This window comes from Podarcis vaucheri (assembly GCF_965113315.1).
Source record: "Podarcis vaucheri genome assembly, chromosome: 7".
Classification (NCBI taxonomy): Eukaryota; Metazoa; Chordata; class Lepidosauria; order Squamata; family Lacertidae; genus Podarcis; species Podarcis vaucheri.
In genome coordinates, this window is record NC_138765.1 from 72,060,602 (window position 1) to 72,088,542 (window position 27,941).

General features: G+C 44.2%; 1 protein-coding gene across 4 annotated transcripts in view; it reads left to right on the forward strand.

Moving 5' to 3' along the window:
• Positions 1 to 27,941, forward strand: part of MEGF6 (multiple EGF like domains 6) — a 218,049-nt gene that overhangs the window by 36,712 nt on the left and 153,396 nt on the right. For 3 of the 4 annotated variants that reach the window (XM_082229747.1, XM_082229746.1, XM_082229749.1), the window contains exon 4: positions 3,008 to 3,112. The exons of the other annotated variant lie outside the window; for it this stretch is intronic. In XM_082229747.1, coding sequence (XP_082085873.1) covers positions 3,008 to 3,112 — 105 coding nt within the window. The remainder of the gene's footprint in view (positions 1 to 3,007; positions 3,113 to 27,941) is intronic. 4 annotated transcript variants of the gene reach the window in all.

Below are 27,941 nucleotides of genomic sequence, written 5' to 3' on the forward strand. Positions count from 1 at the left end.
AATTGCGTCACACACCTGCGCAGATACAGTGCTTTAGGTTGCAGGCTTTTCACATTGTGAACGGGCCTCCGGAACTGATCCCGTTCGCAGCCAGAGGTACCACTGTATGCACATTCTAACAAACAGCTTGCTCTAACATATTGCATCTTCTGTATGTTGTTTTCACTAATGTATGTGTTTTTAAAATGTTGTGAATCAGATGGAAAATGGAGCCAGCTTGTTTTCTGTTGCTCCAGAGGGGAATAATAATGATAGCAGTAGTAGTAGTAGTAGTAGTAGTAATAATAATAATAATAATAATAATAATAATAATAATAATTTATTTATACCCCACCCATCTGGCTGGGTTTCCCCAGCCACTCTGGGCGGCTCCCAACAAAAGATTAAAATACATTAAAACATCAGTCATTAAAATCTTCCCTAAACACGGCCGAACTAATAGACTCAAGAACCAAACAAACAGATTCAAACTACAAGAAAGTTGAATCCCACTAAACATTAGGAAGAACTTTCTGACAGTGGAACGGGCTGCTCCAAAAGGTGGTGGAGGTTTCTTGGGAGAGGTTGGGTGGCCATCTGTCAGGGATTTTCAGTTCTGATTCTTGCATTGTTGGAAGTTGGTCCACGCTTGGTGTCCCTCCTAACCCCCTGTACTTCTATGAATCACCATCTCCGTTAACTATAGTAGGTCTACTTTGAGTCAGGCTAGTATTGGACGCAGCTCTATGTTTGTGGACAGAGTTCATCCACACAGTGGGGAGATCCTTGGCCATTCTGCTGCCCTGCCGTTTTGTATGGAATTCAGAAACATCACACTGTTTCTGTTTCTTCCAAGCTGAGCAGAGCATTTCTCTGTCACAGTGGGATCTAGTCCAAAGACTTCTGCTCTGGACATCATCCACTGGAACAGACCCCTTGTCAGAGTGCCAGACAAGATCTGTGGCATTTTAATCGCCATCACGCTGTATGAGCTACACAGTCTTCGGAGCTAATCACTTCACCGTTTTTGGACTGTGGTTCTTAAATTGTCTTAACCTGGCACCAGACACCAATGGCGCTCTCTCGTATTACATGATCTATGCCCCTGCATTGTTGGAGACAGTGTGGAGTAACAGGCACATTTTTGCCTGGGGTGGGAATGTGGGAAAGTGCAAAAATTTGGAGGTCTTTTCAGAGATAGCATGCAGTACCCATCAGAATCTAATTGCAGAGCCAGCCCTGGCTCTATTGTCCACAGAAAATGACTCTAATCCTGTAGTATCACGTAAGATTTTTGCATTCCAGCTATTAGCCTCTGCAAGATTAGCATCCCGTTAGGAATCTTGAGAGCTAATGCCCTAAGAGATGTGGCTTAGCAACGTATGGGATATAGCTCTCTCGGAACATCTAACTTAACACTGCCATGTAATTCAAGGGGAAACTGAACTTGATTTATTTGATAAAGAACTGTATCCCTTTAATGAGGGAGGCAAATTTAGAGTGGCTGGGGAAATGCAGCCAGATGGGCTGGTTGTTGTTGTTGTTGTTGTTATTATTATTATTAGATAAGGCAGGCTTGAGAGATTAAGTCATTTTTATGGAAGGCATATTTGAAAATATAGCATTGTACTTAGGGCTTTTTAAATGCATAGCTAATTGAATATTTTATGTAATTCTGTTGTACCCCATTGTACCAAAGTTGCTCGTGATTTTTGTCTTGCTACTGCTGAAGAGATCCTTCTTCTTCTTCTTCTTCTTCTTCTTCTTCTTCTTCTTCTTCTTCTTCTTCACAACAATGAAAAAGGTCCTTCTAGTGCAGAGGTAGGCAACCTAAGGCCTGTGGGCCGGATGAGGCCCAATCGCCTTCTCAATCCGGCCCGCAGACGGTTCAGGAATCAGCATGTTTTACATGAGTAGAATGTGTCCTTTTATTTTAAATGGATCTCTGGGTTATTTGTGGGGCATAGGAATTTGTTCATTTTTCCCCTCCAAAATATAGTCCGGCCCCCCACATGGTCTGAGAGATGGTGGACCGGCCCTCGGCTGAAAAAGGTTGCTGACCCCCTGTTCTAGTGGTATGATACAATATGGTAGGGTTGCCATATTTCGAAAAGTACAAATATGGACACAAAAGTTGTTGAGCTTTTTCTGTTCTTCTGCATAGTATAGTGGGCTGACTGCAGGAGGGTAGTGGCAAATTCGGAAGTGCGAGGTCCCTTCAGGATAGTCACAGCTACACTCCCTTCTAAGATTATGCAATTTCCTTATAATTACACAATAATAATAACAACTAGGGACACATTACAATGATCTATGCGGATATTATGCATTGCCTTTCAGCTAGATCTGTGGACAAATATGGCAAATGATTTGGAGTGCTCCAAAACCTCCTTTTGTGGTGACTTAAGCTGTGTTGTCCCTGGAAGTTCCATTGCACATGGCGGAACTTGCACACCATTTTTTCAAAACGCTTAGCTGTGAGGTGTAAAAAAGAGCAGCTCCTCGGTGCTCTTCCCACACTTTCTCCAGAGCAACCCGAGAGCAGGTATCCTTGGTGGTTTCCTGCTTGCCCAAATGGAGGCGAGAGAGGCGTGTGAGAATGTTTGTAAAAACTAGGTGAAATTTGCATTTCTCGATCTGCCCCACTTTTGCCTTTTTGCCCACTGCCAGCAGGCGTTCCCTGGAAGCTCGTCCAGAAATTATTTTTTGCTCTTGTGCTGCGAATGGCCCCCCAATTCATATTCTAGAGTGTCAGTCAATGGAATCATAGAATCATAGAATCATAGAATCATAGAGTTGGAAGAGACCACAAGGGCCATCGAGTCCAACCCCCTGCCAAGCAGGAAACAAATGGTCTCATCGAATCATAGAGCTGAACTGGACCACAAGATTCAACCCCCAGCAATGGAGGAATCTTTCACCCTCTGTGGGGCTCAAACCCACAACCCTGAGATTAAGAGTCTCATACTCTACTGAGTTATCCAGTGCATCCATATCTCATATGGTCATCTGTCTTTTTCTTTTTAAGCTGTCTGCAATTACGGCGTGTGTTTCAATGGAGGCAAATGTGCGGAAGGCTCCTCTCAGGTCTGCCACTGCCCTGCAGGCTTCCAGGGCCCCAGCTGCCAATATGGTGAGTAGCTGCTTCAAACTGACCCTTGCGCCAATGTCAGTCTTAAGGTGGAGCCGCCTCTCCACCTGAGTCGGAGACCTAGCTTGGCACACACATCAGGCTGTTGGGAGTTGACTCCTAAGTGGATGATAACTGTTATGTATTGAAGTTCTCACCCAGGCCACCAGGGGCATTGTGTATATAGTTTTCACTCAGGTCCACATAGGTAAGTTAATTTAGGCAGGAAACCCTGGGGTGTTGTTGTTGTTACAATGTTGGCATGCGAAAAGCAGGCCGGCTGAGCTGTTCAGTTCAGTTCAGTTCCAGCTTACTATAAAGAACCACTTGGAGAAATCTCTGTGTCGACTGCTATGTCCACCCACAACTTAATACTGACGACGAAGGTAGGATTTGAACCCACGCGTGCAAAGCACAATGGATTAGCACTTTGGACATTGAGGGACTGTCTGCCCTATTTTTCAGTGCCTGAAATAATTTAATATATAGTTGTGCTCATATATGCTTGTACAAATGGCAGTTGCTAGTGGCCAGTATAAACATATCCCTTACATATTTGTCTATCTCCATCCTGGCTTGTGCAACATGCCAAGCCGAACTATGGGATCATCTTGGGGCTGACCTGCTGATTTGGAATAATTCTTACTGCTGCTCTTGCTGTGCCGCCGTCTCTTTTTAACATCTCAGGTCTTCTAGCGATGTCTCCCTCTTATGTTTGCACGTGTGCGTGATGTCTGAGCGCCGCCGACTGCAATCCTGCATTTGGAAGCGAGACAGTCTCCTCTGCCTTTTTGCCAGATTCCATTGATTCATAACAGCGGGGGAGAGGGGGCAGTTAGGTCATCATAGCAAGAGAGGTTCTCTCTGGGAAAGACCCCGCTAAGTGCTCCTTACATCCCGTAATTCGGAGAGATCTTCCAGTTGGCACGATACATGTGTCTCCCCCTACCTCCAGCAACAAACTTCAGGGATCACACACACCCATGATGCACACACACAAACCCACAACTAGATCACACAATTTTCTTTTTGAGTAACCTGACCTTAGGCATGCTTGCTTGGGAACTCGGGGTCCATGCATTCAATGGGGCACATTTCTGAGCAGGTATGCTTTACGGCTCAGACAGCATGTTATAAAGGAGGCGTGTGAATGCCTCTCTCTCTTTAACACCCCCCCCCGCCCCAGCCAAACAGCTGCACAGTGAGTTGAGGGGTGGGGGGAGAGACTGAGGCAAATCAGGATTTAGGGAAATGGTCTGGAAGGGGGGGGAGAGCTTAATTCCCTACATACCACATATCTGCTAACATTTCTCCGATGAAAATAGGGATGTCCTGGACTTCCGGGGTTGACGCGATCTGGGAATGGCGGATTCCCTCCGAGCTCCGGAGGGAATCGGCTCAGCAGGGGACGGGTCTTTGCCGTGCCGGCGACACGGGGACCCTTAAAACCGCAGGCGCGGTGCCTGCGGACTGAAGACTCGGCGGGTGCCTTAAGCGCCCCCCCTGATTCGCGAAGAGCCTTTTTAAAGGCTGCGGAGGGGATACGGGGGGTGGCGTGGCACTGAGAGTCCATCGCTACCTCTGCTGAGCGAAGCCGCGAGCCATGACCGGAGAGCGCTGACTTCCTTCCTTGAAATTCGGCTGAAAAAACAACCCGTGAGTAATTTGGACTTGGCTTTTAAGAAATTTATCCACTGAATTTGAGACGATCGGGGGATGTGCTAAAAGGAAGTCCGCACCCCCCACCTTGCAGACGATCTAGAGCAACGAAAAAAGAACTAAGCTGGAGTGCCCACCCTGTAAAGGGTGAGTTTTAAAAAAAAAAGACAGTAACTTCCAAGATTTGGAAATTTTGAGCAGGAGAGAGGAGTGTTGGATGTTTTGTGTTCTGTTGTAAACAACCCCCCCTCCCGGGCCCGGGAGCGTCCTGCTTTGGAGCTGGTTTAAGAAGTGCAGAGTTTGACAGCTGTTAATAGTGGAAAAGTTACCTCTGGATTAAAAAGAGTTACAATTGATCTAAAATTGTTGGAAATAAAGAAACAATAACAAGACAAAGGACTGTTGGGGAAAAGAATACTAAGTAACCAGATTCCCTCTAGAGGGAATTCTGTGGAATTACAATGGCTGTGGATGGAAAGATACTGGGAGAAATCGAAAGGATGTTCTATTTGTTTGGAATCTTACAAGAGCAGACTACGGCTATGAGTGAACAATTGATGACCTTGACTTCTGAAACAAGTAGTTCTGCTGAATGTAACGAGGACCTCAATGAGAAAGAATCCACAGCTGAACCAGAAATGATAATAAAAGAAGAGGAGAAGACAAAACAAGAAAGAGAAGAAGTGATGTGGGAAAATACAGAGCAGAAGCTGACGCCTGTGGAATACAAACAAGGAGATTATTGGAGCAAATCTACTATAAATCCACGAAAGATGCAGAAGACGAAAGTGGAGGTCCTGGGAGTCTATGAAATTAAGGAATTTAAAATAAAGAAATATAATCGGGGCCTCCACATAGACTCTGACTTTGATTACCTTCAAGATTCATGCCTTGTGGAAACTCTTCAGCAGCTGTTTGCAAATATGGGAAGAGACTTTGGATTGATGGTGAAAGAACTCTTTCGAGATGTGACGACTGGCATAAAGGATTACCAACAAGACCGGCGGAGAGGGACTGAAAGAGACTGGAGGGCCTCGGACGTGAGGAACCCGGGCTAGGAACTGTTATTTTGGACATGCTTTGGGAAGGGACGCAAACCGGGGATGGGAGGGAGGGAAAAATTAAGTTCTAACAACACTCATGATTATGGGATTTGGTTAAAAAGATCATTATTCAAGACAAAATGGGAAATCGTTGGAAGGGAATTGAGGTCCAACTTAGAAAAAAATAATTTTGTTTGTTTTTATAAAAGGACTAATATTAAGACAGGGAAATGCCAATTTGCTGACATAAATTTGGAAATGGGGATGCAAGGGAGGGGGTAGGGGGAAGTCAATGACCAGGGTTAGGAAATAACATTTTCGGGAAAGTATATATGTTTGTTGTTGTTTTCTTATTTTCTTTTTTGTTTATGTGTTTATTTGTTTTTTGTGTCTTTGTTTTTGTCTATATAAAATGTGAAAACCCAATAAAAATTTTATAAAAAAAAAAAAAGAAAATAGGGATGTCCTAAACAACAACAACGGTTGCGATATGTTGGTGGCTTCCAACATACGGTATATAAAAACATAATACAGTGGTACCTTGGTTCTCAAACAACTTGGAACCCAAACACTGCAAACCTGGAAGTATGTGTTCTGGTTCGCAAACTTTTTTTGGAAGCCAAACATACTCCGTTTTGAGTGTTATGCTTCCGATTTGAGTGCCACACTTCTGTTTTGAGCATTACACTGTGATCTGTCAGTTTTTGCTATTAATTTTTTGTTTTTGCGTCTCTTTTTTGTTGCTTTTGTGACTGTATGGAACCCAGTTCAGCTACTGATTGATTGCTTCTGTGACTGCAGTACATTGTTTATTGCTTTCATTTTATGGATCAATGGTCTTGTTAGATAGTAAAATTCATGTTAAATTGCTGTTTTAGGTATTGTTTTTTTAAAGTCTGGAACAGATTAATCCACTTTCTATGGGAAAGCATGCCTTGGTTTTGGAACGCTTTGGTTTTGGAACGGACTTCCGGAATGGATTAAGTTTGAGAACCAAGGTACCACTGTAAAATATCCTAGTGGGAGAATGCCAGGGATTGAACCTGGAACCTTCTGTGTGTGGAGGAACTGCTCTGCTGCTGAGCTATCTCGCTTCCTCTGATGTTAAGTCTGGCGGGATTATGCAGAGCTGCGATGGGCCTCAGGAACCTCCGTTGCTGAGTGCACACATCCATTTCATGCTTTGGGGAGTCCTGATTACAAGAAAATCATGAACTCATCTGGTTAGGTGGGTTTTAGCTGCTGACTCAGCATGCTTTCTCCCTCCTTTCCCCTTCTTTCATGGTACATCTGTTTTCATGAACTGTAATTATCATTACAGGTGACAATATAGAAGCACTATCAAGGCATTTGAAGTCTCTTTCAGATAATCTGTTGAAAGCAGATGCAATTCCCTACACACACACACACACACACACACACACACACACACACACACACAGTGTGCTCAAGAGAGAGCACAAATATCATGCTGTTGCAAGAGACCTTTTGTTATCTATGGGTGTGGTGTGTTCAGCAGGGCTCATGATCCTCTCCTGCAAAATATAGTCCCCCTTTCTCTCTGCATAACTTCCACTGCATGCTCCTTTCCAAAACGAAAGACTATCCCAATTTTCCTATCTTTTCCACTGCACATTTTTGGATGTAAAGGTCAACTGCATAATCCTCTGCATCGCAACTCAAAAGGAAGTTCCATTTGCTTCAATGGGACTTGCTTTCTGGTCAGCCTGCCCTAGTTGGGCCCCTTGAGCTGTCAATGGACTCTCAACTCTCTTTGAGTCCCAGGCCCAGAAGTGTTGGTGGTCAGGGCTGATGGGAATTGTAGCCTGTAGAATCTGGGGGCACCAGGTTGGGGAAAGTTGGTGTACTGGGTTGCCCACCAGGAGAGCTCTTTATAATGCACATTCCCTCAGAGATAAATGCCATGCTGTTCTGTGAGATTTATTACTGACTAGTTACTACAACCGTGTATCCCACAAAAGGCAGCGATTGCCTCTGATTTGGATGGCTTCTAGTGAAGAATGCATAGAGGCTATCAATGACTCCCCTCTCCCCTAAAATAGATTATACTTTCTGCAATAAGGAAAGTGAGGGGAAAACCCATTAGAAAGTGTAGGATAAGACATGCTTCGATCTCCACATATAAAAACTTGGAACGAATGCAAATAAACACCTGGCCTTCTATAGCTCTCCTTCAGACTTCATTCCAGTGAACGAGGACAAATGCAAGTTGTCATGAGTGCACATCCCAGATCAAGGCTTATATCCAGTGCTACTCAAGAGTAGACCCAATGAAGTTAATGGACCTAAGTTTGGTACTCATTAATTCCAGGGGGCCAGCTCTGAGTAGAATCTAGCTGGCAGTGACTCCAAATGGCTCCTTGGCTGCTGAGCTGATGCAGAAAGTCTGAGGAACCCAGCTGGATCTAGTCCAGCATCTCACAGGTGCCCCTTATGAGAAACCTCAAGCAAGACACAAGCACAAGAAGACTCTCCTCTTTTGCCGTTTCCAGCAACTAGTATTCAGAAGCACTCTGACAACGGAGGCAGGGCATAGCCATCACTGTTAGTTTCCATCAAAAGCCCTCTCCATGGATTTGTCTAATCCTTTTCAAAACCACCCACGTTGGTGGTCATCACTGCCTCCTGTGGAAGTGAGTTCCAAAGTTTAACTATGCACTAGGAGGAGTTTGGATTTGATATCCAGCTTTATCACTACCCTAAGGAGTCTCAAAGCGGCTAACAATCTCCTTTCCCTTCCTCCCCCACAACAAACACTCTGTGGGGTGAGTGGGGCTGAAAGACTTCAAAGAAGTGTGACTGGCCCAAGGTCACCCAGCAGCTGCATGTGGAGGAGCGGGGAAGCGAACCCGGTTCACCAGATTACGAGTCCACTGCTCTTAACCACTACACCACACTGGCTCTACATGAAGAAGGACTTTCTTTTATCTGTCCTGACTCTTTCAGCACTCAGCTTTGTTGGATGTCCACAGTTTCTAGTGTTATGAGGGTGGGGGTGGGGGAATTTTGTCCACCCACTATTTCCATACCATGCATAATACTATAAACTTAGGGACTCTCAGAGACCCCGTCCTGGGGGTAGCTTTCAAAGAAACTTGTTCACCTTTTCTCTAAACTCAAATGTTCCGAATGCTGCAACCTTTCCTCAGAGCAGAGTTCCCCTACTGCCTTGATCTTCCCCTAAGGAAGGACCCTTGGATTTCTAGAGCCAATGTGGTATAGTGGTTAATGTGTCGGACTAGGACCTGGGAGACCAGGGTTCAAATCCCCACTCAGCCATGAAGCTCACTGATCCAATGCTGCTCAGCTGGACCCTACCTCACAGAGTTGTTGTGGGGACTAAATGAGGACAACCATGTGAGCACCTTGGAGAAAAAGATGAGATACAAATGCAATAATTAAAATAAAAACAAATTTCCTACCATGTAGGGGTACATGCAGGATTTATTTTCCTGTGTGCACACTTTGCCCTTAGGGCTGACGCCAAGATAGTCATTGCCTCCCCTCCTAAATTCTGGTATCGGATGGCGTGCAAAACAGCAGTTTCAGGCCGAGCCAAATAGCAATATGCTTTTCTGGCCCTGGCTCTTGTACGTCCCGTTAATGACCTGCCTAAAACGCACAGACAGAAATAATGGATATCCCTTGCTATTAAAACGGGAGTTACATCGGTCCAGGTGTAGATGGTTTGTTCCAGACGATTTTACAGAAGGCGATTTCTCCCCCTCCTATTAAAACCCATGTTCTAGCTCCTTTCAAATACTGGTTTTTTCTTTCTGTTTCTTCATTATGTAGCTCAGGAGTGGGGGAAGTGATGGGGAGTGTAATCATAGAGTTGTAAGGGACCCCAAAGGTCATCTAATCCAAACCCCTGCAATGCAGGAATCTCCACTAAAGGGGCCATAACAGATGGCCATCCATGGAGCAGAGGAAGTGGGAGTCTGTCATTCAGCCCCAAGGCCAGTTCTCTTCTGTGGGTGACATGCCAGCAGTGGGTGGGGCCAGAGGCAAAAGTGGGAGGGGCAGCAAATGCAAATATTTCTTTTATATAGTAGGCAGGCAGAAGCAGCCATCCCTTGATAGCAAGTGCAGAGTCTCTCACCTCTCCAGATTCTTCTTCCTGAAGAAGCTCCTTTATGAAGGCCCCTGGAGCTGGAAGCGGTCTGCAAGTTTACAAAACCTTATCTTTTTAGTCCAAGGGCCACAGCCCCTTCCGGGCACACTTTCAGGGGCCGAATGCCAATGGTGGGTGGAGTCTGAGGTCAAAGTGGGTGGAGCAACAACTGTAAATGTTTACCTTTGTACCGTAGGCTAGTTTCCATGCCTCTCTCCAGGCAAGCAAGGATCACAATCAGATCAAGGACACATTCCAGCCAGGCTAAAACACTCAAAGTGTATGTGAATCAAGAACAGCGAAGAGTGTAGCCTGGGGAGAGTTCTGAAGGCCACATTCGTATGTGGGCCTGAGGTTCCCCTATCGTAAGCGCAATATTTTGCAGCTACCTGTTCCATCTGTACCTTGCATTTCCTTGCAGCGGGCACTGTTGTGATGTAGTATCAGGATGGCAAGGACTGCATTTTCTCGGCCTCAAAAGGCCCCTCTTTTTGCACTGGGGGAAATTCCACCTTCTTGCAAGAGGGGCCTTCCTTTCCTTCCTTCCCCCCAACATTGATTGGGGAAGCGGGTGGAGGTTGGATTTCTCCAAACAGCTGAGTAATGAGCTTGCGCGGCTATTGCACCGAGAGAACCATCTGGAGAGGCCCCAAGAACAAGCCGTTTTTCTCCTTCTCGGCGAAGCTGCCAGGTTGAAATTTCCTTCCCCAAATGTATCCCCCCCCTTGCGCTCTCCCTCCCCTTGAAACAAAGAGCTCCTTTAGTCGGAGGCCAGCCCTTCTGTTCTGTTTGATGGCGAGGTCCCTGCAGAGCTGTAACAAGCTTATGGGCTTTGCTGCTGGAATTTGGTCCCGAGCGCAGATACATCTTCCTGAATTCCATTATGTGCTCAAGGTGGCTTTCAGTTGGCTCCGCGGATATCCCCCTGGGCCAAGGGGAGAATGTGGACAGGAAAGCAATCTTCCCGTGCGCCCCCCCCGAGGGGAACGGTGGGGGGAGAGATGAAAGCCCTTCTGACTCGCTTGGGGGCTTCCTGGCAAACTAATCTTCATAGCCCTTTGTGTAAAAGAAGACCCGAGCTGCCGCACGTGGAGACGTGTGATGCAGCAGATAAGCTACAGATGCTGGGCTCAGCGTGGAGATGAGACGGGCAGCCTGACCTGTTTAGTTTGCTGGTTGCATCTAGCCAGAGATCATCCTGTGATGGTTTGCAGGGACTTCGTCCATAGTCACTTGTGTTTCATGGAATCCTAGAATTGTGGAGTTGGAAGGGACCCTGCCCCCACCAGGGGCATCTAGTCCAAATCCCTGAAATGCAGGAATCACAGGTAAAGAATCCCTGCTTGGAAGAAGTCCCAGAGAGCGAGCTGGGTTGGTCCATTGCAGCAAAACCCAACCTGGGGTTGTGTGGCACCTTGAAGGCTAACATGATGGCATGTTAGGCTTTATAGACTTGATCCCATTTTTCCAGGTGCATGAAATATTATCCACAAATATAAAGCAGTGCTGGGTGTATCTGACAGTTTTAGTTTCTCTCCATTTGTCGTTCTTCCAATCTTCAATTCGGTTATCCACATTTCTGCATTGATTTGTACTTTAAAAAAAAACCCTCCATGAAAATTCATCGTGAATTTTTCTAATATACAGTGGTACCTCGGGTTACATATGCTTCAGGTTACATACGCTTACATGTTACAGGTTCCGCTAACCCAGAAATAGTACCTCAGGTTAAGAACCTTGCTTCAGGATGAGAACAGAAATTGTACTCCGGCGGCATGGCGGTAGCAGGAGACCCCATTAGCTAAAGTGATGCTTCAGGTTAAGAACAGTTTCAGGTTCAGAACGGACCTCCAGAACGAATTAAGTATTTAACCCGGGGTACCACCGTACACAGGATAAAGCCTTCTCACCTGTGCACATCAAGCAAGCCTCTGTAAAATACTCAGAAGGGCCTCCCCTGCGGATTTTAATAACTGGACAGCTTTGTAGCAAAACAGAAGGTCCTTCAAATAGCCTGGCCTCAAGCCTTTTGGGGCTCCAAGAGTTAAAACAAATGTAGCCCAGCTGGATAACATTCAGTAACCAGGGGTGTATTGAAAGATCAAGTGATTGGTTCCTGGTCCTATGGACATGTAAGCAGCCTAACTGCTGACTTTGCAGCGACTGCAGCTACCAGATGCTCTTTGAGGGTAGACACATATAGAGCTCCAGATCACCAATGTATTGAGCATATATCCTGATTGGCTGGCACAAAGCTTAGGGAAAAGTTAGATTATGCCCTGACTTTCTTGAGCACCAGTTCTTATTGGTTTGCAGGGACATTATATGACTACGAATATTCATTTTGATTTGCTTGCACAATATTTATGCCTCCAATATTTATTCAGTTCCCCAATTTTCAGAGCATTTGCCGTCACCTTTCTAACTACTGTACAAAAAAATTGATTTCTTTTCAGAAGTGAGCTTCTTGTGCTCGGTCGATGGAGTGGTTGAATCCACTTTAATTGTGCAAGTCTGAATGCTGACTACAGTGGTGCCTCGCAAGACGAAAAGAATCCGTTCCGTGATTCTCTTTGTCTAGCGGTTTTTTCGTCTTGCGAAGAAAGCCAATTGACGGATTAGCACTATTAGCGGCTTTTAGCGGCTTATCTGCTGATCGGATCAGCTGATAAGTGGCTTAGCGGCTTAGAAAAAGGGGGGGGAGGAAAAAAAACCAGCAGGAACTCGCAAGACATTGTCGTCTTGCGAAGCAAGCCCATAGGAAATTCGTTTTGCGAAGCACCTCCAAAACGGAAAACTCTTTCGTCTAGCGAGTTTTCCGTCTTGCGAGGCATTCGTCTTGCGGGGCACCACTGTATTTTGAAGTGACCTGGATGTGATGTGGCTGAGACCTTTCATAGGTGACCTGTCTGTTGAGCATTCATCCTGATTTGTTGGCAGGGAGGCAAAATGATGTTGAAGTTTCCCAGTGCATTTTCACATCAAGCTCCTTATCTGGAAAAGTCAATTGGGTTGGGAGAACAAGAGTTTCAAGCCAACTTTAATTGTGCAACCTGAATTTTCTGGGATGTGATTGGAGCCCACCTACAAATAGTAACAGATTATTATTATTATTATCATTATTAATTACTTTATACTCCACCTTTTCCCCTGAACCTAAGGCAGCTTACAGATAAAACAGGAGCAGCTAAAAACATAGGAAGCAAACAAACAAGCAACCATTAAAAAACAATTAAACATTAACAGAATTCCTATCTGAAATGTAGGAAATCTTTCATCTTTTCATATTTTTACATGTTAAATTTGCAGACAAAAAAATTAATAACCATTACCATCAGGTGAAGGGACGCGGGTGGCGCTGTGGGCTAAAGCCTCAGCGCCTAGGGCTTGCCGATCGAAAGGTCGGCGGTTCGAATCCCCGCGGCGGGGTGCGCTCCCGCTGCTCGGTCCCAGCGCCTGCCCACCTAGCAGTTCGAAAGCACCCCCGGGGGCAAGTAGATAAATAGGTACCGCTTACCAGCGGGAAGGTAAACGGCGTTCCGTGTGCGGCTCTGGCTCGCCAGAGCAGCGTTGTCACGCTGGCCACGTGACCCGGAAGTGTCTTCGGACAGCGCTGGCCCCCGGCCAATAGATGTGAGATGGGCGCACAAACCCCAGAGTCTGTCACGACTGGCCCGTTCGGGCAGGGGTACCTTTACCTTTACTTACCATCAGGTGAAAGGGTGTAGCTTGCAACCTAAGTATTGCAGCCAACCAAGTTTTACTCAGAGTAGGCCCAGTGAAATTAATGGACCCAAGTTAGTCATGCCCATTCATTTCAGTAGGCAACAACTCCTGGGTGCAACAGCTGTTGGATACAATCCTGAATGTATTCCTGCAAACATGCTTATTGCTTCCATCACTGGGGAGTCTAGGAGTACCAGAGGGTCAAAGATACACTCTTCAGCTGCGAGCATAATCTTTCACTGGGAGTGCAACCCCTTCCAGAACAGATAGTATCCCAGTTCCTGAGCCAGATTTTCCAGTGACCAGCAGCATGTGGTGTGCTGAGTGGGGGAGCAAAGCAAGCCTTTAATGTCTGATCCATCTGGCTCCCTGAAGCTTCTGCAGAGAGCTTTGTGTGGAAATAAAGGAGTTGGGGAGAAGTTTCTGGTACTTTGGAGACTGACCTTTCCAAACATATGAGCATCGACTTGGAACCTTTTTTTGCCAAGCGGAAGAAAGCAGTGGAGTATACTCCTGTATTGTTTTTCTTCTTGAAAATACAGACATTTTTGACCTCTGGACCTTGAACTGGGCCACAGATCCCCCTTGTTGCTCACCCAAGGTGAGATGTTCCGGGTACCAGGGCACAGCTTATTGGAAGATGTGGAGCAGCAACCTGGGTTACCATGGTGAAAGGTCAGGGCACTTTTTGTGCCCAGACGCAGGTGGCGCTGTGGGTTAAACCACAGAGCCTAGGGCTTGCCGATCAGAAGGTTGGCGGTTCGAATCCCCACAGTGGGGTGAGCTTTCGTTGCTCGGTCCCTGCTCCTGCCAACCTAGCAGTTTGAAAGCACGTCTCTGGCGGAAAGGTAAACGGCGTTTCCATGCGCTGCTCTGGTTCACTAGAAGTGGCTTAGTCATGCTGGTCACATGACCTAGAAGCTGTATGCCGCTCCCTCGGCCAATAAAGCGAGATGAGCTTTATGAACCTAATGGTCAGGGGTCCCTTTACTTTTACCTTTACATTCTGCATGCATGCCTATGCCCTGCCCTGATTTGTGTGAGCAGAGTTTACCCATCCTCCCATCATCATTCCATGCTTTTCCAATGCCTTTCCCCTCCAACGTTTGTAACTGCAAAAATCCTCCACCGCCTGCCCCCCCCGCAAGAGGAATGCTTGTTCCAGGGTGATAGAAAGCTTCAATCTGCTTTTAATTGCAAGCCTAAATTTCTGACACGAGCTCACACCCTCTGCAAAATGCAGACTGTCTGGCGGTAACTGAAGTGTGAAAGCTGGCGATCGTACTAGTTTGGTTGGTATGGATCAGAATTCACAAAGTTCAGGTTCCTTAGGCACCCATACTAAAGAAAAACCAGACCTTAGCAGTTCCCTTTTCTTTGAGACAAATGTATCCTCACAATGGATCATATGATTCCATAGAATAGCTGCCATATTAATTTTTTTGTGAATGAAGAGGTGGAGTGTGTTTACGTGTGAAAACGAAGCAGGGTACTTATCTCCAGTCTTAGCGCACCAGAATTAGACAAGATCCAAGGAGAAGGTAGAAGAAACAATGTCATGTGAATAACTTGCAGCCCTTTGGGAAAAAAGTAAGAGAGCTGGGATAGCTCAGTCGGTAGAGCAGGAGACTTGAAATCTCAGGGTAACGGGTTCAAGCCTTACATTGGACAAAAAGATTCCTTGCATTGCAGGGGTTGGACTAGATGACCCTTGTGCTCCCTTCTAACTCTACAATACTATGATTCTATTTTTTTTTTTTTTGCATTTTAAAATTTTATTCGTATTCCATATATATACATTATATACGTATTGCGTACATCTCATACATTTTAGACTTCCTTCAGCGTCGTTGACATTCATTCGTATTTGTTTCTTTATAACACATTCCGATCATTCATACTGCCATTTATACCTCCCATCATACATTATTTCCAATAAGCAGTACCTCTTAATGCTTTACAGTGCCTCTTTAAATCCCACTAGCGTTGTATTTACAAGACATTTGTTCTCCAGATAGCCCACAAATTTCCCCCAGTCATTAATAAACTTTTGATCCTTAATATATCTAATTTTCCCTGTTAATTTATCCAGCTCAGCATATTCAATCAATTTTAGTCTCCACTCTGCTATCGTTGGGCTTTCTTCCTGCTTCCACTTCTGCGCTACCACAATTCTGGCTGCCGTTACCGCATACTGGAAGATTTTACAATCCTTTCTTTTAATATCTTTTCCCACCAGGCCTAATAGAAAAGCTTCAGGTTTCTTTATGAAAGTATAGCTTAGTATTTTTTTGATTTCATTATAAATTTCATCCCAGAAGCCTTTAACTTTCGTACATTCCCACCATAGATGATAGAACGTTCCTTCTTTTTGTCTGCATTTCCAGCATTTGTTATCTGTTTTATACATCTTAGCTAATTTTACAGGTGTCATATACCATCTGAATAGCATCTTCATCATATTTTCTCTCAGTAACACACAAGCGGTAAACTTTATATTCACTCTCCACAGTTTTTCCCAATTCTCTAGTTGAATATCGTAGCCGAAGTCCTTTGCCCATTGACTCATCACCTTTTTAACTTTCTCCTCTCTCGTATTCCATTCTAACAGTATATTATACATTTTTGACAGGTTTTTACAATCATTATTTATTATCTCTCTCTGAAATATCGATACCTTTTCTTCATAACCCCTTTCCTTCACCTCTTTTTTAAATATTTCATTTATCTGGAAGTAGCTCAGCCAGTCATATGTAAATATTTTAACCTGATCATATGGTTTTATTTTCCACTTCGCTCCTTCCTTCATTACCATATCTCCATACCTGCCCCATTTTTTCTCCATATTAACTTTTTTTACACTTATCAGCTCTAATGGGGACAACCAATGTGGGGTTTTTGGTTCTAATATATTCCTATACCTATTCCAGACCTCTATCAAGGGTCCTTTAAAGATATGGTTGCAAAATCCCTTATGTGCTCTTATTTTATCCCTCCACAGGTATGCATGCCACCCAAATCTGTTCTTATACCCTTCTAGATCCAGTAACTCTGTGTCTTCCAGCTTTATCCACTCTTTTATCCAGCACAGGCATGCAGCCTCGTAATACAGTCTCATATCTGGTAAGGCAAAGCCCCCTCTTTCCGTTGTGTCTGTTAAAAACTTGAACTTAATTCTGGGCTTCTTTCCTTCCCAGACATATCTGGAGATCGCCTTTTGCCATTCTTTAAAGTTTTTAGTGCCTTTTATTATGGGTATCGTTTGGAATAGGAATAGCATTTTAGGGAGTATCATCATTTTCACCATAGATATTCTTCCCCAGAAAGATAGTTTCATCCTGGCCCAGATCTCCAAATTTTTTTTAATTTCGTTCCAAACCGGGATGTAGTTATTTTGGTATAGATCAATATTTTTATTAGTGAGCCAGAGACCTAAATATTTTACCTTATTTACGACTTCGATTTCTGTTTGTTGTTGTAATAGTTGTATCTTATCTTGGTCCAGATTTTTAACAATCATTTTAGTCTTGCTCTTATTCAATTTAAATCCTGCTAGCTTCCCGAATTCCTCCATCTCTTCTATAATTCCCTTTATGCTATCTATAGGTTCTTCTACCGTTAAGACCACGTCATCAGCATAGGCTTTAACCTTGTATTCATTTGAGCCTAATGTTATTCCCTTAATTTGTTTATTTTGCCTTATCGCATTTAGAAGAACCTCCAAAACAATTATGAAGAGGAGTGGCGAAAGCGGGCAGCCCTGCCTTGTTCCTTTGGAAATTTTTATGTCTTCAGTGATGACGTTATTTATTATCAACTTCGCCTTCTGTTCTGTATATATTGCCTTTATCCCATTCCAAAACTTTTGACCCACATCCATAAATTCCAAATTTCTCAACATAAAATCCCAGGCTACGTTATCGAAGGCTTTCTCCGCGTCTACAAAAATTAAACTAGCTGGTTTGTCATATCTATCCGATAAATATTCTATTATGTTAATTATACTTCTTGTATTGTTTTTTATTTGCCTTCCCGGTAGAAAGCCCGCTTGGTCTTTGTGGATGGTCTTTATTAATATCTTTTTTAATCTTTTTGCTAAGATTCCAGCGAAGATCTTATAGTCTGTATTTAATAAAGAAATGGGTCTGTAATTTTTTACTTGAGTTAGATCTGCGTCTTGTTTTGGAATTATTGTGATAAATGCTTCCTTCCAAGTACTTGGGATCTCTCTTTCTTTTAAGATGTTATTCATCACGTTAACTAACGGAGTCATCAATATATCCTTCATTTCTTTGTAATAACTTGAAGTAAACCCATCCGGGCCAGGAGCTTTCCCTCTTTTCAATTCCTTTATCACTTCTTCCACCTCTTCTCTGAGAATTGGGGCATTTAACCTTTCTTTTTGCTCTGTCGAGATTTTCCTCACCATTTTTTCTTTTAGATATCTTTCTATTTTCCTATTGTTGTTTTTGTCCTTGTTTCTATATAGTTGCTCGTAAAAATCCACAAATCCTTTTCTAATTCTTTTTGGATCTATTACCTCTTCTCCATTTAATTGTATTTTGTTAATTGTTTTTTGTTCCTTTTTCTTTTTGACTTGCCATGCAAGCCATTTCCCTGACTTATTGGCAAATTCAAAATTTTTCTGTCTTAGTCTTTTAATATTCCACTCCACCTCCTTATTTATTAACATTGCAAATTGTGTTTGGAGGGACTTTATTTCCTGCAGTAGCCTTTCATTGTTTGGTTTTTTAGTCAATTTTTGTTCATAATCCATAATCTGTCTCAAAATCTCCTTAGATCTTCTTTCTTTGTTGTTTCTTTTCCACACGTTTTGTTGAATAAACAGGCCCCTCATTACAGCCTTACTGGCATCCCATACCACACTTGTTTTTACCCCTTTGTCTAAATTATCTGTAAAATATTCAAATAGTCTCGTCCGTATTTTTTCCACAAATTTTTGGTCGTCCCATAGATTATCATTTAGTCTCCATCTAAAGGTTCGTTTTTCAACTCCTCTCATCTCCATTGTTATGGGGTTGTGGTCAGAGATAACTTTAGCCTGGATTTCAATTTTTGTAATTCTTATTGTCAGTTCATTTGATATCCATATTTGGTCTAATCTTGACATCGATTGATTTGGTTCGGAGTGAAATGTATATTGTTTCTCCAAGGGGTGTCTCAATCTCCATATATCTACTAAGTTACAGTTCTTGACCATTTCAAAAAATGTCTTAGGTAATTTCCCTCCTTCTGTCTTTGTTTTTCTTAGTCTATCTATTTCCGTTGAGACCACCCCGTTCATATCCCCCATTATTATAATTTTTTGATCTAAGTATTCAAATAATCTCTCTTCCAATAGTCTGAAAAATTCCGTTTTATTTCCATTTGGCGCGTAGATCCCCACTATTATCAACGTTTCGCCTTGCCATTTAATGCGAACTGCTATTATTCTCCCTTCCTCGTCCTTAAACAATTGGTGTGCTTCGATGTTATTTTTGATATAGAGTATTACTCCTCTTTTTTTCTTTTTATCCGAAGAGATAAATTCATTCCCTAGCCTCTTATTAATAAGGATTTTTTTATGTTTGCTGGCCACGTGTGTTTCTTGGAGGCATATAATATCTAAATTTTTCTTTTTTAAAATGCGTTCGATTCCATTCCGTTTTTTCTTGTCGTTCATTCCATTAATATTCCAATTCCATAATTTTAAAGACATGTTAATTAAGTGTTGCTCTAATTTAGGTGTTACTCTATGTCCTTTCTATCTCCTCTCCTTCTTCCTCCTCTTCGTCTTCTTCTAATTCTCCTCTGTTTTGATCTTCCTCTTCCCCTAACTCTAGTTCTTCCCTCAAATTAAGTCCCCCTTCTGCACCTTTCAACTCCTCCTCTCCCGGCTGAAGCTCTTTATATCTTCTTATAAACTTTCCTATTTCCTCGGGGCTGGTTAATCTTCTTTTAACCCTTTTATAAAAAAAGGAGACACCTTCCGGAAATTCCCATCGGAAGTCAATCCTATTCTTTTTGAGCAATTGCACTAATGGTTTATAGGGTTCTCTTCGTTTTAACAGCCTTATTGGAATATCTTTAAATATGATTATGTAATGTCCGTCAATATATAATCTCTTTTCCCTGTTTCTTTGCAAAATCAGGTTCCTCATCTCTCTATCTTTAAATGTGACTAAACAGTCCCCTGGGAATTTCCTGGCTTTACTTGATTTTATTTTCATTCTATATGCATTTATAATTGTCCTTGCCACATCTTCCTCCTCTACCTCCATCCACTGTGCTATTTCTTTTACTAATCTTTCCTTTATATTTTCATTTTGTACTTCCGGGATTTGCCTCAGTCTTAAATTAATCTCTCTCTGTTTTAATTCATTCATTGCAATGGAGTCTTTTATTTCTTCCTGTATTCTGTTTAGATCTGCTATCTCATTCCTCATTCTTTCTTCTTCTCGCTTCATTTCTTTCATTTCCTGCTTTGTCTTCTTTAATCCCTCATCCACTCTTTTTGATACCTCTTTAATCTGTCCTTTTAACTCACTTACTGTCTCCTCAATCTTTTTATCCATTTTTCCAATTTTATTGTCCACCTGTTCCAATTTTGTCTCTAAGTTCTTTTCGCTTTGCTTTATTTCTGCAAACATCCTCAATATTTCTGTTTTAAATTCAGTTTCTTGTTTTGAAGCTCTTCTATCAGTTGGGGTTCCTCCTTCTGCCCCTTTCTTTTGAGCGTGTGACATTGTCTTTAAACCTCGTGGGTTCCTTTATATTGCTAAGTATGTCACTAAGTCACCTGTCCTCCCGGTATGTATCCTCCTGTTCTTATAATTGGGCTATCCAGTTGTTCAATTAGCCCCTAAGAGGTATTAATCCCCAAAGATACTCTAAACCCCTTTATATATTAACAACATATAATATTAACCACACATAGAGACAGGTGATAGATTACCAAAGAAAAAGAGGGGACCCTCAGACCCCTCTTCTCTGAACGCTCTTTTAGTCGATATGTTTATATATTGTCCTCCTTGCTAAGGCTTAGAGGAGGATGGTTGATCTTCCGTCGTAGTAGTGTCCTAATTTGTATTCTTCTTGCCCCTGTATGGGCTATTCCAACCAGTCTTTTGATAGCAGCTTAAATTGTAAGATTCTTAGTCCCGAAACAGTCAATCTCCCAAATTGAAATGCGATATTTATTACAGTCCACCAGGGGGAATCAGTCCCTTTAAACTTGAGAACAAAGTTCTTAGGTGCTTGAATGCTTAGATAATTGAATAATTGGGTAATTGGGCTTTCCTGTTTGCCTGATTTTCACACTGCTTTCACACTGTTTTCCCCCAACTCCTGACTCTATAGCTCTAAAATCAAGTCCAAAGGGGGAAATAACAAATAAGAAAAGTCCGGGAGCAAAGAGTAAAGCAGCAACTCACAGTGCCCAAAATGCTTTTTTTTTCCCTTCCCTCCCCTTTCTCCACTACTTTTTAAGAGCTGCTTGGCATAACGATTCCCAAAAGTCTCAATAGTAGTCCTTTCAACAGTACTCTCCCTTATCCGCTTTATACAACATTGTCTTCGTTGCTATATCGACTGAGTCTCTTCCAACATCGTATTGCTCTGCCCTCCCTCAATTGTTTCCCTTTCTCCTCTACTCCGGGAGAAGGATTGACTTCTATGAAAGTCTATGAGAGGGACAAACACTGTATCCGCTAGCAGCAACTTACTTTCTCCTTCGGCTCTGCAAACCGCGCTGCGTCTTATTCCATTGAAGACAAACTTGCGCTGACCTCGAATGTTTTCCTTTTTACTCAGATACTTCCTTAGCCTCCCAGTTCACACTGTTTCCAACACTACTTTTCAGTGTCTGAGTTTCTTTGTGTCGAGAGCGGGATTCTATGATTCTAGACATCTTTCTACTTCTCCATACTGGGACAATCCTGAGTCAACCTTAATATCACTGTAAGTGTTCCCCCCACCCCATTAGTTAAAGGTAAAGGTAAAGGGACCCCTGACCATTAGGTCCAGTCGTGGCCGACTCTGGGGTTGTGACGCTCATCTCACTTTACTGGCCGAGGGAGCCGGCGTACAGCTTCCGGGTCATGTGGCCAGCATGACTAAGCCGCTTCTGGCGAACCAGAGCAGTGCACGGAAACACCATTTACCTTCCCACCAGAGCGGTACCTATTTATCTACTTGCACTTTGATGTGCTTTCGAACTGCTAGGTTGGCAGGAGCAGGGTCCGAGCAGGGACCGAGCAACGGGAGCTCACCCTGTCGCGGGGATTCGAACCGCAGACCTTCTGATCGGCAAGTGCTAGGCTCTGTGGTTTAACCCACAGCGCCACCCGTGTCCCTCACCCCATTAGTTACATTGCAGTATTTCTGGTTTTTCCATTACGGTCATTAGCTTCATAGCATATTAGGTGGCGGTGGGGGAGTAAAATTGGCTCATGCCTCCGGTTTTGTTCTTGTTGATTTTCCCCTTTGTTCATCCCCTCTTTTTTTTGTTTGGTGATTTCCCAGCTCTGACAGGTAAAGTGGGGTGGGGGAGCAGGAGGAGAAAGGAAAGCAAGGCTCCGCTTTGCCCTGAGTTATCTGCTTGTCCATCGGCCAAGTACTAGGTATTTAATAGTTGGCAAGCAGATAGCAGCAGACACTTTGATGGAGAGGCTGGGAAGGGAAGCAAGCCAACATATTAGAGGAGCTTATTGAGTTGTGCAAGGAAGTTTGGTAAATGCATTTAAATGGGGGGGGGGGGAGTGCAATGCACTCAGGACAAAAGGAGTGTTTGGAGATTCGCTTTTAGAATTTATTTTTTACTTTTTAAAATGGGGATTGGGGACGGGGTCCTCCAGATGTTGGTGGACTCCAGCTCCCATCAACATGGTTGATGGTCAGGGATGATGGGAGTTGTAGTTGAGCAACATCTGGAGGACCAAGGCTCCCAAGCCCCTGATCTAAGGGCAGAGCAAATCTGCCAAGGATTCTTGAGCTGTGGTTCCTGCATTGTATAGGCTTGGACTGGGCGGTTCTATGTATTTGGCTGCAGAAGCAAGGAGTGGTGGAGAACCAGAGTTTGTAAGAGCCAGCATGGTGCAATGGTTAGAACGTTGGACTATATTATGAGAGACGAGGACTCAGACTCCCACTCAGGCATGTAGCTCACCTTGGGACAAGTCCCTGCTTCTCAGCCTGACCTATCTCTCAGGGCTGTTGTGTGGGTACATGGAGAGAACTTTTTGGGCTGCCTTGAGTTCCTGAAAGGCAAGGTGGGAAATAAACGTAATAATGCTAGTTAATGATCATAAATTAATGATTCCACTGAACATGTGCAAAATCATGCAGGGTTAGAGATTTGTAGCGAAGAAGTGATAACAGAGGAAGAGTCTCATTAATCACTTCCTCATCTGGGATGGCAGAAGACCATTGTCTCAGAGGATGAGTGCAATTGAAATCAGGTTTTAAATGTTTTTTCTGCTGCATACAACAAGCTTTACCTGGAATAGTTTCACTTCTTACAAGAGTTACACACACACACACACACACACACACACATATATATATCACCCATCGCCATCATCATCAATTTGTTATGTTAAGAAGAGGAAAGCCAAGAAGCCCTCCAACTTCTCTCAGCTCATTAACTTGATTTATACACCTGGAGCTAAAAGTTCAGGCAGCTGAAAAATCTGTTATTTTAGGGTCCTGCTTTTCGTTTGTTGAAGCCAACTGGTCTTTTCTTTTGCTTTCCTCTGGAGCTCTGGTGAGTCATGTTTACAGGGTGAGTGGGAGGTTGAAATCAGCTGGGAGTTGACAAATCCTGTCCGCACCAGGGGTGCTTAGCCCAGCCTTATCAGTCTCAGGATTAGGCAGTTGAAGAGGATAGTCTAGTAGGGTAAATAGGGTGTTGCCCCGCCAACCCCAGTTTGTCCTCAGCCAGGCCTGTCTGCCTTCTTCCTTACAACCACTGAGAGGGTGTTCTGTCTGTCCAGCTCTGGCTCCCCCTACTGTTGGTCTCCATGCCTTCCACCCTATCAGCCGCAATGAGCATCTGTCACCACTGGGATAATCCTGGGGACAATCATAGGTGGAGCCCATAGCCTTGGGTCTCCTTATAGTAGCTTGGCTAACCTCTAGCTAGCCACAAACTGTGTTCCCTAACACAACTGCTCTCCCTCTAAGTCCCCTGGCAGGTGTAGAGGCAGTGGGAGAGAGGTGAGATCTCTCTCTCTCTGAGTTTACAGTGGGTGGGAGAGGCTCCTGCTGTTTCTTGTCCAAAGCACATAAAAATATCTCTCCCTCCAGCCCTCTGTGTGTGTGCCAGAGGGCTTGAGAAACAAGCAGTGGGGAGAGTATCTTATCTCACTCACACTGGGCTTTGGAGAAGGTGAGAAACAGAGGAGTTGGTGGGCGAACAGGAATCCTGTTGATTCTTCACCTCTACATTCAAATACACACTCTTTGAGTAGATCTACACATTAGATCAGCAAGCATAGGTCACAGGATCATAGAATTGTAGCATTGGAAGGAATCCAAAGGGTCATCTGGTTCAACCCCTATAATTGCAGGAATCACACTGTGGGATCTCCCTCTTTATTCTGCCCCTGCCCCCAGAACCCCCATATCTGCCAAGTAAAAACAAATGCATAACCTTAGAATGAAAGAATTTAGAGCCCAGGAGTTTGCCTCAAGTAGGGATGTAAGCAGATAGTAATTTCCATCCCATCTTGCATTCCGTGCAGCCAGCACTGTTTCCATTCTGCTACAGTTCAGCTTCTGCTGAAACCTAGATGATTCATCCTGCTATCCACTGTGGCTGAAACGACTCTGATTAATTCCATAATTGATTCCAATGCATTTCAGTGGAAGGGAAACATCAAAAACAAAAGGGGTTTGGACTAGGTGATCTCAAAGATTCCTTCCTTCTTCTGCGATTCCACAGCAAGTTTTGGTGTGATCTCTATGGCTAAACCATGGAACAGACTCTCACAAGTGGCAGTGATGGCAACCAGCATGGGTAACTATGAGATAGGATTAGACAAATTCATGGAGGAGGAGGAGGCTTCTTAACTCTAGTTGTTGGAAACCACAGAAGGGGAGAATGCTGTTGTGCTCAGGTCCTGCTTGTAGACATCAAAGAATGGGCATCTTGTTGGTTACTGTGAGAATAGGCTATTGGACTAGATGGGGCATGGTGGTTCTTCTGGTCTTGACTTCCTTCCTTCCTTCCTTCCTTCCTTCCTTCCTTCCTTCCTTCCTTCCTTCCTGGAACCCTTTTTAAATGTAGCTTCTAATTTTCAATAACACCCCTTCCCCATAGCTCAGAGTGGCTTATGCAACAATTCAAGAAGCCAAGCAATGTTGAGAATGTGCTAATTAGTGATTAGTGAGAATACCCAACAACGCAGCAAGCTTTGGTGGTATAACTAATGAGGGGCATGGCAGAAAGGGAGGCCCCTCCCCCCCCCCCGCCCTCCATCCATGGGTCCCCTTCAGATGCTTTGGAAGCTGTGTGCATTCCAGCCACCCCTGCATTCTTCCTTGCGGTTGTTGAACTGTACTTACTCTGCACAACGTCAAGCTGAAACAGGGCTCCTTGATAGCGGCACTTTGTCTGCTTTCGGAGGAGAAGCTTTCGCTGACAAGCAGTGTAAACGGTTGCAACAGCTGGCAGGAGCTACGCAGGTGGGCCCTGGTCTCCAGAAATGTTTGAACGTTGCCTGATTTTGCTTGTCAGATGCAGATGATGAATGCCCATGTTGAGAAAGCAGGAGCCAAGGCACGGCTTGATATTTGTTGCAGAGAGGTCCAACTGGAGTTAGGGAAGTGCAGATCAGGGCTCCTTGGCCCTGGAGTTGCTGCCTCAAGAGACAACGGAGTGCTCTTCCAGGGGGTGAAGGCAAACCGCTGCATTAGCAGTACCGAAGTGACCGCCCTGGGGCGCAAGCCTGGGTGGTGGGTATGGAGGTCCTGAGCTGCCTAGACAACAAGGCCCCCTCTTGGCCTCGCTGATGCAGTCCAAAGGAAAGCGTATAGTGTTACCTTGGTACTCAAACGGCTTGGCTCCCAAACAAATCAGCTCCTGAATGCCGCAAACCCAGAAGTAAGTTTTCCGGTTTGCAAACAATTTTCGGAAGCTGAACGTCCGATGTGGCTTCCACTTGAGTGCTGGAAGCTCCTGCAGCCAATTGGAAGCCACACCTTGGTTTTCGAATGGTTTCAGGAGTCGAATGGACTCCTGGAATGGATTAAGTTTGAGAACCAAGGTACCACTGTACATCAGGCAGATAGCTCAGTTGATTAGAGCGTGGTGCTGGTAACGCCAGGGTTGCAGATTCGATCCCCATAAGGGACAGCTGCATATTCCTGCATTGCAGGGGGTTGGACTAGATGATACTCAGAGTCCCTTCCAGCTCTATGAATCTATGATTCTACATATCAGTCATGCCTGAAACGGGAGTTACCTGTATAGATGTGTGTGTGTGTGTGTGTGTGTGTGTGTGTGTGTACAGTCATACCTCGGGTTGAATGTGCTTCGGGATGAGCGTGTTCGAGTTGCACTCCGCTGCAACCTGGAAGTAACGGAGTGTGTTACTTTCGGGTTTTGCTGCTTGCACATGCACAGACGCTCAAAATGACGTCACGCGCATGCGCAGAAGCACCGAAACGTGACCCGCGCATGCACAGACGCGGGTTACGTTTGCTTCTAATGTGAAGGGGGCTCCAGAAAGGATCCTGTTCGCATGTAGAGTTACCACTGTGTGTGTGTGTGCGCACGCGCCTAACTTAGGTTCATGAATTTCAGTTGGTATACTTTGAGTAAGGCTTAGTTGGATATGACCCTTAGTTTCTACTCGCCTCTCTAAGCAAGACACATTCAGAGTTCGAGGACAGGTTCAAATTGGGCAAAACCATGACATGAAATAGGGCTGGCGATGGTTTGGGCCTGAGGAGAGTCCTGGGGGCTAGATGGAGAAGGCTGGAGGGCTAAAAGTGAGATTCTGCACCCCTAGAACAGGACTAAAGAAAAGAGCAAATCTTGGCATCGTGGTATCTTCTCCTGCTCCTTGATCATTTTATTTGTTTCTTCTGGGGTCTGTTGACAATTTCAGAAACCTCCTCTATGTGTAAACGTTTCCATGCTCCACCTCACTGCTATATGCTTGGCAGATGGGCCTCCTTGCAGGCTGTTTGCAAAACCTGCGCTTACTAAGTCATGCTAATATGGCAGGTATTTGCACGCATTCCAGCACCAAAGCGCAGAGCCTACCAGCCACCAGCTTCTGCTTATCCGGAATGAATATCCATATGTTGCTGGCTGTTAAAGGAGAAATGTGTACCTCTAGCCATAATCTATGACTTCACTCACTCCTGGGCGTTAGTGAATAAGATTCTGCTGGGGTAAATGAAGTTTCGAGTTGATTCTTCATTGTTGGGTATCAAGATAGAATACAATTATGCATGGCATGGAGGAAATGCGTAGAGAAAAGTTGTTCTCCTTCCATAATACCAGAACTTGGGGGCATACAACGAAGCTGAATTCTGGAAGATTCAGGGCAGGCAAAAGGAAGTACTTCATCACATAGCTCAGAGTTGAAATATTCCCACAAGAGGTGGCTACCAACTTTAAAAGAAGTTTAGACAAATTCATGGAGGGCTAAGACTGTGCTCTACTGTTGGAGGCAGTAGGTGGCCTGAATACCAGTTGTTAGATACCACAGGAGTGGAGAGTGCTCTTGGTTAGATTACTGCAACACATTATATATGGGGCTGCCCCTGATGATGGTTCGGAAACTTCAGCTGGTGCAGGATTCAGCCGCCAGGTTGCTCACCAGGGTAAGATGGTTTGAGTCAATAATGCCAATCCTGGCTCAGCAATGCACTGGCTGCTGATTAGTTTCCAGGCCCAATTCAGAGTGCTGGTTTTGACCTATAAAGCCATAAAAGGCTCAGGACTGCAATACCTCAAGGATTGCCTCTCCCCAGTGGAACCGACCCAGACCCTGCAATCATCATCTGAGGCTCCTCTTTGTGTGTCTCCTCCGTGAGAGGTCTGGAGGGCAGCAACATCAGAACGGGCCTTTTCTGTGGTGGAATGCTTTCTCCAGAGAGGCTCGCCTAGCCCCTTCTTTACATATCCTTTTCTGCCAGGCCTTTGGCTAATTAAATGATCCATGACTTTTAAAACTGGGGTGGGGCAAGTTACTGTTTTCATTTGTTACTATGATATGTATTTTTGTGTTCTTATATTGAAAACTGTCCTGTGATC